We start from the raw sequence: 12,834 nt of genomic DNA on the forward strand, positions 1-12,834 counted from the left end.
CTCTCTCTCTGATTGAATCCATACTCGGTTCAACGTATCATCTGGGTTTTGTTGCAGTGCTCTGTTTTTGGTCTGTTGTCTTCGAATTCGTGGAAAAACCTCTGCTTTTAGATGTGGGTTTGCAATTTGGCGTCGTTTGTCGGCCCTGCGATTGATCATTCGCGTTTTTGCATGTACAGACTATTACCGGCTTGAGGCAAATGCTGGGAGGTAAAATTGTCGGTAAGTGTTTTCCGTGTTTCGGTCCAGTTTTGAGTCGTTCGTCGTGAATGGTTTATTTGCAGAAAGTTGGAGATTTTAAATGTGCTTGTTTCGCCATTTTCAAGATGATTTATTGGCATACAAAGTGCGGATGGACATCTTTTATTGTTTCAAAAGTAGGAGCAAATAGAGAAGCAAAGTTTCCATGGCATCTCGGAGAAGTTTGGACCCACATTGTAGTTGTATTATAGTGTGCATCTGATAATTAGCAGTACTTTATAAGAACCTGCATCGTGCATTGATTTAATAAACTGGTACATTTCTGATACTTAGTTTCCACTAAATTGAATTAATATTATGGAAAAATCACAAATTAATATAACGAAGGGTAAAATCCTAAATTGATACATCCGTCAACTGTCATATGTTTTTTTTTTTTTTTTTTTTTTTTTGGTAAAGACTGTCATATGTTTTTTAACTAAGCAATTTAATGAGAAAATTTAAGGGAAAGTAATGGAGGGTAAGTTTGTCAATGGTTATACTAATTTATGATTTTTTGTGATTAAATAATTAATTTTGAATAAATTACCACTTCAAAGATATTTCGTGGTGTTAACTCTCGTTTATTTTGGTTTTTAAACCTCAGGAAGTTTCGTGAATGTTCTCTGAGGAGTGGCTGCATATCTTTCCTAAAAAAAGGTCATCAAAGAACAGAGCAATTGGCCCATGATAACATAGTAATTGACCGTTGGCTGTCCTTCATCTTCTTCTCAGAAAGTCATTTACATTCAACTCCTTTTCTTTGCCATATCTGCAAAGAACCATGGCTCTGATGAGCAATCCTGTCTTAGGCATCAGTTCGCCGGCCCGCCATTCCTTCATATAGTCGTTGCCATGCGTGACAAACGCAAATCTCTCTGTTGCCCTTTTATCGCCAGATGTCGAAGTGCCTCCCTTCTCACCCAGTTGTGTTTAGTGATGCAGGTTCGAGAGCAGTGAGATGCTGGCGAGTTTCCTGCATCGACGCCCTTCTTGGATGAGTCGTGGAGGCTGTGCAGCTTCGCGAACTCCGCCGCTCCGAGGGGCTTCGTGTTGGACCGACGCAGAGAGGTTGGTTACCTGGCGTTCTTGGGCATCTGGGTTATTGACGGGTCCGAGCCAAGCTGCGGGACCCTGATGCTGCTGGGCGGGTGCGGATGCGAGGATCTGTTCTTGCTGTTAAGGTGTGATGGCAACAGCAAGGGTACAGTCAAGGTGGACACCGGATTCATCCGTCTCTTCCGGGGGTTTTACCAGCAAGAGGATTTCCAAAACCAGGTGCACAGTAGTTTTTGCCTTGTTTGACTTCGACTTAGAAGTTCGACTGTACACGACTTTAGTTCTTTTCTGGGTGATTTCGTCACATCTTCTATCGGTCGAGCATCATCGACTTTCACGAAATTATGGTTTAGCTTTCAGTCACCTTCTGATAAATTAATTGGCCTATGGACATTACCCATCTTGTGATTCATAATTTGGACTGTTTAATCCGGACCTACTACATGTGAATACAACATTTCAAGAGCATAAAAAGCCGCAGTTTTATTTTATTTTCAAAGCAGAAAAGAACCAAGATAAGGGCGGTTGGTAGGAAATGTATCAACATTTGCAAGGCAGACTTATAAGTGTACAGTACTTAATGAGGCAGCATCTCTGCATTTTCCTTCCTCAGCAGTGCTTGCTTGCAGGGTCTTCTTTTCTTCTCTTTTAACAGTGAGTTCATTCCATGCACTTGATAACAACAAGAAAAGAGTGTTGAGTTTGATAGCATGAGATTGCAACGTTCCTTTTATACCAATGTTAATATTAATTTAATTTAATCTAATGTGATTTAATTTTTCAATGCCCTATCTGGAAAAACTCACTGCAAAATACATGAATTCCACAAATCCTCCTACTAATTTGAATGGATTTGGTTGGGATTTAAAATTTACATAGAAAGCAAATTAAGATACTAGTTCTTAACCCTTATATTGAAGGTGATGTGAAAGTTTAATTAATTAAGAACTCTTGAAAATCTATTGATCATCCCTCATTCTGGAAATCCTGATTTCTTGTCCACTAGAAAGCAAAAAACCAAATTCATCTTAGAGCAACAGAGATGCATTAACTATCAAGGTTTTCTTCAAAAGAACCACATTTGTTTTGTTGAACTTACCAGTTACAAACAGCTGGACAGTCTTATTGAACTGTGCATGACTGTTGAAAACTGTTTTGAGAGATTAAGCTGGTGCAGTGGATATATACATCGGACAGTTCTTGGGCAATACTAAATTATTAATCTAGGTTATTTTTATTCTTCATTTATCATATTCTTGGGCCATGTGTTGAAAATCTAGATGAAATCTTTCTACAGAGCTATTATTTTATCATAGTTTGCAGCAGTAAACTGCCGATATAGTGGTCTCCATATTCCCTTTTTTTTTTTTTTTTTTTTTGGGGATGACATTATTCATACCAGCATATTTGAACTAATCAAATAATGCCCTTGGGTCATGCATGTATTAACTTCTCCTCAATTCTTGCTTTCGTTCTTAGAGACAAAAACACGAACTTGAACGGTTTCGAGAGATAATCTAAGGAGCTAGATCGAAGGAGGTCGAGTTACACATAATGGGCTGAGAAATGGAAAGCTTTCAAGTTGAAGTTCCCACAGCAACCATCTGCGCCTGCTCTGAATGGAATGGATTGTGATTAAAGAAAAATTGATGACATTCATCATTGTTTATGCGGAGATCGTCATCTCCGATGTAATTGTGTTCAATGCAGACAACTACAGAATAGGAAATGTCAAATGGGGAAGCTCCATTTATTTATTGCAGCAACACTACAGTTGAATTTGATTATTGGTTTGTGCCAAAAATAATTTGATGCACGTAGTTCAAAGTATGCTCGATCCTAAGATTTTACGGCATGTTCAGCAACACTCTCTCTCTCTCTCTCTCTCTCTCTCTGTAAATTGAGACTACGTAGTTCAAAGGATCATCTGGGCTTTTAGTGAGTATTCTGTTTTCGGTGTATTATCTTTGCATTTGTGGAAAAGTCTCTGCTTTCAGCTGTGGATTTGCATTTTGGCATCGTTTGTCCGTCCTTTGATTGATCATTCGTATCTTGCATGTACAGACTTTTTCAAGGTTGAGTCATTGGCCGTGAAACTGATGGCATCTGATTAACGCTGTTGTGCTCATGAGTGGTTTCGGGTTTTTTAGAGGCTCTGTGTGATGATAATAAGGTTTCGAAACTTTGTATGAAAGCTGGGAGAGTCATTTTCACGAGGTCTGTTCGTATAAATGCCCACATATCGGTTCCTGGGGTTTCTTCGGGAATCCGGAAATAGCACACATTCTTCTCCCTCACCGCCTCGCCGCTCTCCTCTCTCTTCTTTTTTTCCTCTATTTTTTCTTCTTCCCTTTAGCTCCAATAGGGACGACGACAGACATTCATCCCCTTCCACCACCACCACCTTACCTCGCCTCAGTCCACCACATCACCACCGTTTCAGCCCTCCGTCGTCGAGCTTGTCCTCAGCCGGCGAACTTGGGCCTCAGATTTTGGATCAAAGGTCTAGTGAGCCCCAGATTTGTGATCTAAAGCTCAACTCGACCTCAAATCAACCAAGGTCAGCTTAGACAACGAATGAGGCGGCGGCGGCGGCGGCGTGGTTGGTCGATACGGCGTAGGGCCTCGACTTCCTAGCTGACGCGGGTGCGGACGCGAAGGGCGCGGGAGGAAGTGGACAGGAGGCGGCCACGCTGGAGGTCGGAGAAGGAGCGGGTGAAGATGAAGGCAGAAATGGAGGCGACGTGCCAGAGGCGGCGGCGGCGGCGGAGGGTCTGAGGTCGGGCTCGAGGTTGAGGCCAGAGAAGGGAAAATGGGGCAGGCGGAGGAGAGAGAGAGAAAGAGGAAGACAGCCCGTGCAGGAAGGCGAGGGACGGTGAGAGAGGGGGAGACCTTGACTGAGGAGACTGAGTGGGGGGGCCCGCGCACTACTGTTGCAACGTGAATGGAATCAGGAGAGATTGAGAATCAGCCGTCAAAGAACAAAGTAATAGCGTCGTGCTTATATAGTATTTTCTCTAGTCATCTCGACTCCAGAGCAATCCACTTCCATTCAGACATTTTCACAAAGCAGGGACCGAAAGACTCGAGCGCTCTCCATGAAGGCCGAGTCGTCGCCGTGCGTAACGCGCACCAACTCTTTTTGTCGCCCTTTCGTCGCTGGATGTCGAATTGTCGTCTCCTTCCTCACCCGCTTGCGTTTACTGATGCAGGTTCGAGAGCAGTGAGATGCTCGGGACTTTCGTGGCGTCGACACCCTCCTGGAGGAATCGTGGAGGCGGTGCAATTTCGCGGACTCTGCCGCTCCGATGAGCTTCGTGGCGGACGAATGTGGCGAGGTTGGGTACGTGGCGTTCTCGGGCGTCCAGGCGATCGACTGGTCCGAACCGAGCTGCGGGACCCTGATGGCGCTGGGCGAGTGCGAAGGGGAGCCTCTGTTCTCACCGTTGAGGTGCGATGGCGACGGCGACGGCGACGGCGAGGGGACGGTCAAGGTGGACACCGGATTCCTCCGTCTCTTCCTGGAATATTACCGGCGACAGGATTTCCAAAACCAGGTACGCAGTCCATTTGCCTTGTTTGATTTTGACTTGGAAATTATTATTTTTGGGTCGGAGAATTAGAAGTCTGAATACACGTGACTTTTGCTCTTTTCTGGGTAATTGCGTTACAACTTCGTTAGTCGAACATCAGCAACTTCCGCGAAATTATGGTTTAGCTTTCAGTCACCCTCTTGATAAATTAATCGGCCTATGGACTTTACCCCTAATTTGGACTGATTAGTCCATACCTACCATATGTGAGTAAGACATTTCCAAAGCTTAAAACGCCGCCGTTTGCTTTAGTTCTTTTCTGGGTAATTGCATTACAACTTCATTAGTCGAACATCATCAACTTCCACGAAATTATGGTTTGGCTTTCAATCACACTCCTGATAAATTACTTTACCCGTAATTTGGATTGTTTAGTCCATTTACTTCATTTAAAAGCAGGTTCTAAAAGTTAAAGTAGCTGTTAGATGAAGGCTCATGCTTAGTTGGGTCTTTTTGCCTAGTATTAAGTGTAAACATATTTAATTGGAAAGATAAATAGGGTCTAGTGAACTTAGGACTATTAGCTCCGACACCATGTGAGATTTTGATAGAATCACTTGTCAATTGGTTTAAAAACTTAAGTTGTTAGATGAAAATGTGGTTTGTTATTTAAATATTCTAACAACAATAAAAAAGCAAGATAAAAAAGGCGATTGGTAGGAAAATGTATAAACATTTGCTTGGCAGACTTAAAGGTGTACACTACTTCATAAGGCATGCATCTGCATTTTGTCGCCTTAGCATAGCTTGTAGCTTGCTTGCAAAGTCTTCTTTTCTTCTCTTTGAACAGCGAGTTCATTCTAGGGGTGAGCATTGGTCTAGGGTCAACCTTGGACTGACCCTGGACCGGCCCAACCCTATCGGTCGTAGTCCGATTCCTAGGGAGACTGGGTCGGTCCTTCGTCCTAGAATCCCTGGACTAGTACTGTACGGGTCGGTCCTCCGTCCCGAAAGTTAGAGTCCGTCAAACTCGAACAAACCCTAAATATATATATATATATATATATATATATATATATATATATATAATATTATTTATAATTTTTATATAAAGAAAATCTTAAAATAAACGGCGTCAACAACATTAAACGGCTCTTTAGTGCGGAGTTCAAATAATTTTATATTATTCTTTAATAACTTAGATTTTTAATGTTCTTTATGACGTCAATCGTCATAATTTACAAATGAGAGAAATGTTTTTGTAAGGAGTCCTTATGGCATCTTAAAAAGTATAAACAACTCCTTATGGCATATTCCTCTAGTATTCGTTCTCTTTTGTCTTATTTATCCACTTAGTTTTCAATTTGTCAAAATCGAAAGAAACAACTTCTCTGCTTGCCACTTAACACTCGCCTCGCTCGCTTTGGGTCACTTGTGCCACTCGATACTCACTTGGCTTGTTGCTCCCGCTCGACATTCGATGCTAATTCTGTTTGACGATCACCCCAATTGACCCTCACCGCTTATTTTCTCGGTGACTTTACTCATCATCAAACCCATTGAGTCGGTACAGTCCTTGCTCTTTTAAGCAATACAAAAAATGAAATAAAAAATTATCAGTTAGTCATAGGTTGACCTTGAAACCAGATCAAACCCATTGGATTAGTTCGGTCATCAATCACTTTTTTAAGGAGTATAAAAATAATATAAAAAATTATCGGTTGGTCTCGGGTTAACCCTGAAATCGGACCAACTCCATTGGGTCGGTCTGGTCCTCAGTCCTAAAAATTGAGGATCAGTACTGTGCGGGTTAGTCCTAGGGTTAAGGGGTGGACCAGCCTAACCCGGACCATACTCACCCCTAGTTCATTTGTGCAATTTATAACAACAAGAAAAGAGCGTCAAGTTTGATAGCCCGAGATTGCAGTATTCCTTTCTAGCGAAGTTATAATGCGATTTAATTTTTCGAGGCCTTAGCCAGAAAAGCTCACTACGAATTTCTTTTTGACCCGGGAAAGGAAGAAAAATAATGCATGATGAGATAAATATCCTCTTATGCATCTGCAATAGATATAAAATAAGGGTGTAAATGAGAAGAAACGTTTGTTAGCACACGAATTCCACAAATCCTCCTAATTTGAATGAATTTGGTGGGATTTAAATTTACATAGAAAGCATATTAAGATTCTAGTTCTTAATCCTTATGTGTGAAGGTGATTTGACGATGTAATCAATTAAGAACTCCTGAAAATCTATTGACCATCCCTCATTCTACAAATCTTCAAACTAATTTCTCATTTGGAAAGCAGAAAAACAAATTTATCTAAGAGCAATAGAGATGCATCAACTAACAAGGTTTTTCTTCTATTGTTTTGTTGAATTTACCAGTCACAAGCAACAAGACAGTCTTACTGAATTGTGCATAACTGCTGGAGACTATTTTGAGAGATTAGGTTGGTACAATAGATATATACATCAGACAGTTCTTGGACAATACTAAATTACTAATCTAGGTTATTTGTGTTCTTCACATATCACATTCCTTGGCCATGTGTTGGAAATCTAGATGTAGTCTTTCTATTGTATGTAGCGGTAAATTGTTGATATTGTCTCTACAGTCATTTCTTTTCTTGGGGAAGTCATTGACGTTAGTCATACCAGCATATTTGAAGTAATAAAAAAATTGCCCTTGGGTCATGCATGTATTAAGTTTTCCTCCACTCTAGCTCTCGTTGTGAGAGTAAATTATCCAAAATCCTTCAAGCATTGAGCTGCTTTTTGTGTGCAGATTCAGGGATTATTAGGAAAGGTTAAGATGATTATCCTCACAGGCCATTCCCTTGGAGCAACAACCGCCTCTCTTACTGCTCTTTGGCTCCTCTCCAATCTACAGGCCATCGCTTCTCCCATCTCAGTCCTCTGCCTCACCTTCGGCACTCCCTTGCTTGGCAACGAGTCCCTTTCCCAAGCCATTCTCGGGGAAAGATGGGGTGGGAGCTTCTGTAACGTTGTCTCGAAGCTCGATGTAGTGCCCAAACTGTTCTTCACTGCACTAACCTCCTTGACTCCTCAACTGTACTTGCTGCTTCAGTTTTGGCAAGGCGCTATGGCTTCACCCAGTCCAGAACAGTTAGTTGGAGAACTGCAAAAACAAAATTTTGATGAATTCTTTAGCAAATTCAAAAAATGTGTTCAAGATGCTGCACAATCAGAAGAAGGGGCGAGGAACAATTTGTTTTGGCCACTGGGAAGCTACCTATTCTGTTCGGAAGAGGGAGCGATCTGTCTGGATGATGCAACATCTATTGTTAAGATGATGCATTTGATGCTCGAGACAGTCTCTCCAGTTTCCAGTTTTGAGGATCATCTGAAGTATAGTTATTTTACAAGACTACTTTCTTTGCAGTTCCTGAAAAGAATAGACATCGATGACCTCTCCGAGTCAAGCTATGAAGCTGCTGTCTTCTTGGCATTACAATCCTCAGGAATAGATCCACAGGTAATTAAATGCCTCTCAAATCTGCACGAGACACTATCTTCTTGGCTTCTAATCCAACTCAAAAGTATAGTCTATCAGTGCCCTTATTTTGTGGAAGGATTTTCTCGGAACAATCACTCTAATATGTGAGGCAGAACTCTCCTTCGCTCCCTAATAGTAGTGCATGCAGAATGATGCAGGCTTATACTAGGACATCTTTTTGGTGATCGCTGAATAGTAAAAACTCAGTCTTCACTTTGTGGGTTGTGTTCTTACCACCATGCAGGATGACAATATTTCAAAGCCAGCTAAAGATTGCCTGCAGATGGCTCGGCACATGGGACGTGCACCGAACCTGAACAATGCTTATCTAGCTATCAAACTATCTGAGATAACACCCTGCAGGGCACAACTTGAGTGGTACAAGGCACGCTGCGATGAGTCCGTGGATCAACGAGGGTATTATGACACATTCGAGAAATTTGCAGCATCCAGGAGGGAGTCCACAATCAACATGAACCTGTTCAGACTCGGCACATTCTGGGATAGGGCCATAGGCATGGCAGCACGGAATGAACTCTCGCACGATTTCCACTGCATGCCCAAGTGGGTCAATGCGTCCCATTCCTACATGCTCCTCGCCGAGCCATTGGAAATCGCACGCTATTACCGTCATGGCATGCACACAAAGAAGGGACATTACATCAAACATGGAAGGAATAGGAGGTTCCAGATTTTGGAAAGATGGTGGAATCGGAAGGTGGCTGTTGTGGCGCAAGAACCTCAACAAAATAACAAAAAAAGGAGTAGGAGCAGGTATGCAAGCTTTACTCATGATTCTTTGTTTTGGGCGAGGGTGGAGGAAGCTAAAGACTGGCTCAAGTACGCGGAAGAGGAAGAGGACCTGAATAAGTTGGGATCGCTTTTGGAGAACACGAATCATTTTGAGATGTACGCAGAGGAGCTGATTAAGAACAAGGAGGTGTCCATAGATGTTCTGGCTAAGAACTCAAGTTACACATTATGGGCTGAAAAATGGAAAGATTTGAAGGCGAAGCTCTTGCGGCCACCTTCTACTCTTGTTTTGAATGGAATGGATTGTGATTATAAAGAGATGAAGAGATAGTAACATAAATAATTCCCGAATTTTAACTTAATGCATGACCGAAACTTTCAGTATATATTGAATGGAGTCCATGAACTATTTGAAAATATTTAAAATTAGGAAAATATTGAATATTTTCATAAAAAAAATTGTTTTATTTTATTTTTATTTTTGGTAAATATTTTTGTTTTATCTGTTTTGTAATGAAATGCAATAAACTGCAGAAATAAGGAAATGTCAAATTGCGACATTACAGTTGAATTTTATTCTACTAGGCCCTCCCAAATAGTGGAATTCTATTGGTCCGTGTCAAAAATGTATTTAATTATTTTCATGTTGGTAAATTTTTACGAGCATTGATAATTCTATGTAACTTTATTAATAACCTTCTAAATTACCTACTTTTGCTCATAGTTTTGCAAATAACTAATCTTTATTGCATAAGTTACTAAGATTTTGAATTCGCTAACTCTTATTCATGCGAAATTCCCGACTTATATCGATTTTTATAAAATTAATTAAAAGGTGGGCTTCTGAATATATATATCTAAATTTTGAGTATATTCTTATAATAGCGTTAGAATTAAAACTGAATTTTCTAGGATGGGAAGCTATGGAACATGGCCTCCTGTTGTGAATGGCCTGTATCGAACCAGTCGCCGATTCGCTCTAAGCGTCCCTCTCTCTCTCTCTCTCTGGAAAACTCCGACTCTTTCTTCGCAGACTACCTCCGTCAATCTCTCCAATGGCGATCACCTCCGTTCGCCTTCTCATTCCTCCTTCCTTCACGTAACCCTTTCTCTCTCTTTCTTCTCTGTGATTGAATCCATACTCGGTTCAACGTATCATCTGGGTTACGTAAAGTGGATGAAAAACAATTATTTAGATTTCACAGTTTTGTTCCCTTAGACTATGATGAAAGCCAAACAAAAAAATTACATATCAACAGTAGCAGTTCCTAACACACCTCAATGCCCTCAGATTTTTTTTTTTTTTTTTTTTTTTGTGAATGCTGAAAAATTAAAAATTTAGCTTCATAATCTAGTTACAATTTTTTTCTATATCCAAACGCAAAAGTTAACCTGCTCTACCTACCCGCCACGGTGACACAATTGAATTTGGGGAAAACTCCTCATTAATTTGGGTAAAATGTATTCCGGTTTTTCTTGATAAAAGGAAACAAATAAAGAACTGTCTCATGTTATGTGCATTTAATTTGTTTAGCTTTCTTGAATGTCTAAGGGAACAAAACCGTGAATGTAAATCTGTTTTTCAACCGTTTTTAAAAAACTTGGCACTCATATCAAGCTTCATATAAGAGATCCATACTTGCATGAAACCTCCACAAGCCGTTCTATATTTCATATGGAAAAGCTTTAGTGAGAAATCAACACACAGGTCTCAAGTTTTCCACTGAAGCTACACGAGTTTTCAGTCCTAAGAGAAGCACCAGAATTCTCTTCTCCCCCTGGTCAAATGGAGCCAGCAAAAGATTCACAAGATACAATCAATAGCGGGGAAGAGTTTGGAGAAAAATTAGGATTGTCATAATAGCAGCCGATTTGAAATACACGGTTGTTCTTTTACTCGAAGGAAACAGCCTCTAATCACCCAAAAGTCCATCTCTTAAAAATTCTCGCGATAATGCCCTCACTCTAACAACCCCTAATTAAGGGACCTGAAAAGATTGGGAAAGAGAGGGCTGGGCAGTGATATATCTCTTCTAAACAAATTGAGCAACCACTATGCATGTATACAAAGTAATACCAGTTCATAATCCAAGGTCAAGATATAAATATATATCAAATCACAATAAGTTGTTTCATTTCAACAAAACTTTGTACAAGTTAGAAATATACATTTAAATCCAATATCACAATTCAAATATCAATGGTTAAGTCCATTGATTAATCTCTGTCAAATCACACATCAATGGTCCATCCATTAATCAATCTATTGCTCAATATCCTATCATGGTTATGATACAATGCATGGTGACATGGCAATTAAGTTTCCCCCTTGACAATGTGTCCACCTACAAAGCTAGTAGCTCGGTCTAGAAGAATATCATAAATTAGTATGCACAACCAAAAGCCCTTTAATGGGCTGACAACTATATTGAACGCCAAACTCACATCCTCCAATATCCACAAAGTCAATACATAATATTAATCGCAAGTCAATTTTATAAACCAAATCATATAACTTTTCCCAACTTAGTTCATCAAATAAAACAAACTTCGCAAGACATTTCCCACATCATTTCGGAATCTATTTCATAAACCCGCGATATTTCGAAACACCTTTCATAAAATGTTTCTTAAATTATTATAGAATTCATTTCATAAACCAAATTCACAAATCATATATAACGTTTCGCAATACCTTTCCTAAAATATTTCTCAAACCATTTACAATTGCCAAAACGTAGTAAGTGCTCGATCCAAATTTTATACAATAAACGCACTTATAATAACTCATAAAATATTAAATCTTCATCGCTTTCAAGATGTGAGTTTATAAATTTATAGAAAAGATAGCACCATTGACCTGCCCAAAACCAAAGAATGCGAAGCTAAATGAGTCAACAATCTCGTAATCCTAACAATGAAATGATAATCGACTTTAAAACCAAGGAAGATACTACCTCAACTATAACTAAATGCTAACAAAATGGCTCTTATGCACTAACAAATCACTCACCTGAAACGATTACTCAAATCTAAACGCAACACAAAACTTGCATGCAAAACTCTAAAATTTCGCTTTGACTAAAACATTGCTTCAAAACAACTCCAATCAAGACTCACGGCTCCACAACACCATAAATCACAATTATCATGAAATTTGAAAGCTCAACATCTCAGAAATTGGACCCACCCCGCGGTGGACGCGTTGGTTCGCGCCTTGCCCCCTCATCCGGGAGGGGAGGGGTTTGAAACTTCGCGCTCCTATTGCGCGACTAAAGCGGAGTGCCATGGGAGGTGGGCTCCCACGCTAGTGCTTCCCCTGGTTTACGCTGCCAGCTGCCGGCTGTACGATGGTTCCAGGGTCATCAAAACAAAAATCTCAGAAATTGGACTTTGCGGCTCAAATCTTACATATTTTCAAACTTAAGCCCTAAATTCGAAAACTACTCCGATCGGACGAATGAAGGGTTTGAGCACTCACTATGTTGCAAATCGAGTAATTTCGCATTGGCGAGGCTCCTATGATAAGGACGCGGAAAATGCTCTCTCTTCTTCTTCGTCTTTTTTTCCTTTTTCTTTCTTCTTTTCCTTCTTGCACTTTCTTTTGGTCGAGGGGCTCTTGATCCTTTAAAAGTTGAACATCCACTGTTCTACTTGTTGACCGAGTCAATAATTTCCTTTTCCTTTTTTGTGGCATCAAGTCAAATATTATGTACTTTGTCTAATTCC

General features: G+C 40.3%; 1 protein-coding gene across 1 annotated transcript; it reads left to right on the forward strand.

Annotated features, from left to right (window-relative positions):
* The first annotated feature begins 4,564 nt into the window (after positions 1-4,564).
* On the forward strand, positions 4,565-9,449 carry LOC120288277 (lipase-like PAD4). Its single transcript, XM_039302038.1, has 3 exons — positions 4,565-4,856; positions 7,621-8,331; positions 8,597-9,449. Exons 1-3 carry the CDS (start codon positions 4,608-4,610, stop codon positions 9,434-9,436), a joined length of 1,800 nt encoding a protein of 599 aa, XP_039157972.1. The 5' UTR covers positions 4,565-4,607; the 3' UTR covers positions 9,437-9,449.
* Positions 9,450-12,834: the final 3,385 nt, after the last annotated feature.

This window comes from Eucalyptus grandis, chromosome 9 (genome assembly GCF_016545825.1).
Source record: "Eucalyptus grandis isolate ANBG69807.140 chromosome 9, ASM1654582v1, whole genome shotgun sequence".
Taxonomy (NCBI): Eukaryota; Viridiplantae; Streptophyta; class Magnoliopsida; order Myrtales; family Myrtaceae; genus Eucalyptus; species Eucalyptus grandis.

What these genes read in the sequence shown, in the direction of transcription:
- LOC120288277 (XM_039302038.1), top strand. Translation starts at nt 4,608, where the DNA reads ATGAGCTTCGTGGCGGACGAATGTGGCGAGGTTGGGTACGTGGCGTTC. An exon ending in GACAGGATTTCCAAAACCAG is followed by an intron (nt 4,857 to 7,620) that starts GTACGCAGTCCA and finishes TTTTGTGTGCAG; the next exon opens with ATTCAGGGATTATTAGGAAA. An exon ending in CCTCAGGAATAGATCCACAG is followed by an intron (nt 8,332 to 8,596) that starts GTAATTAAATGC and finishes ACCACCATGCAG; the next exon opens with GATGACAATATTTCAAAGCC.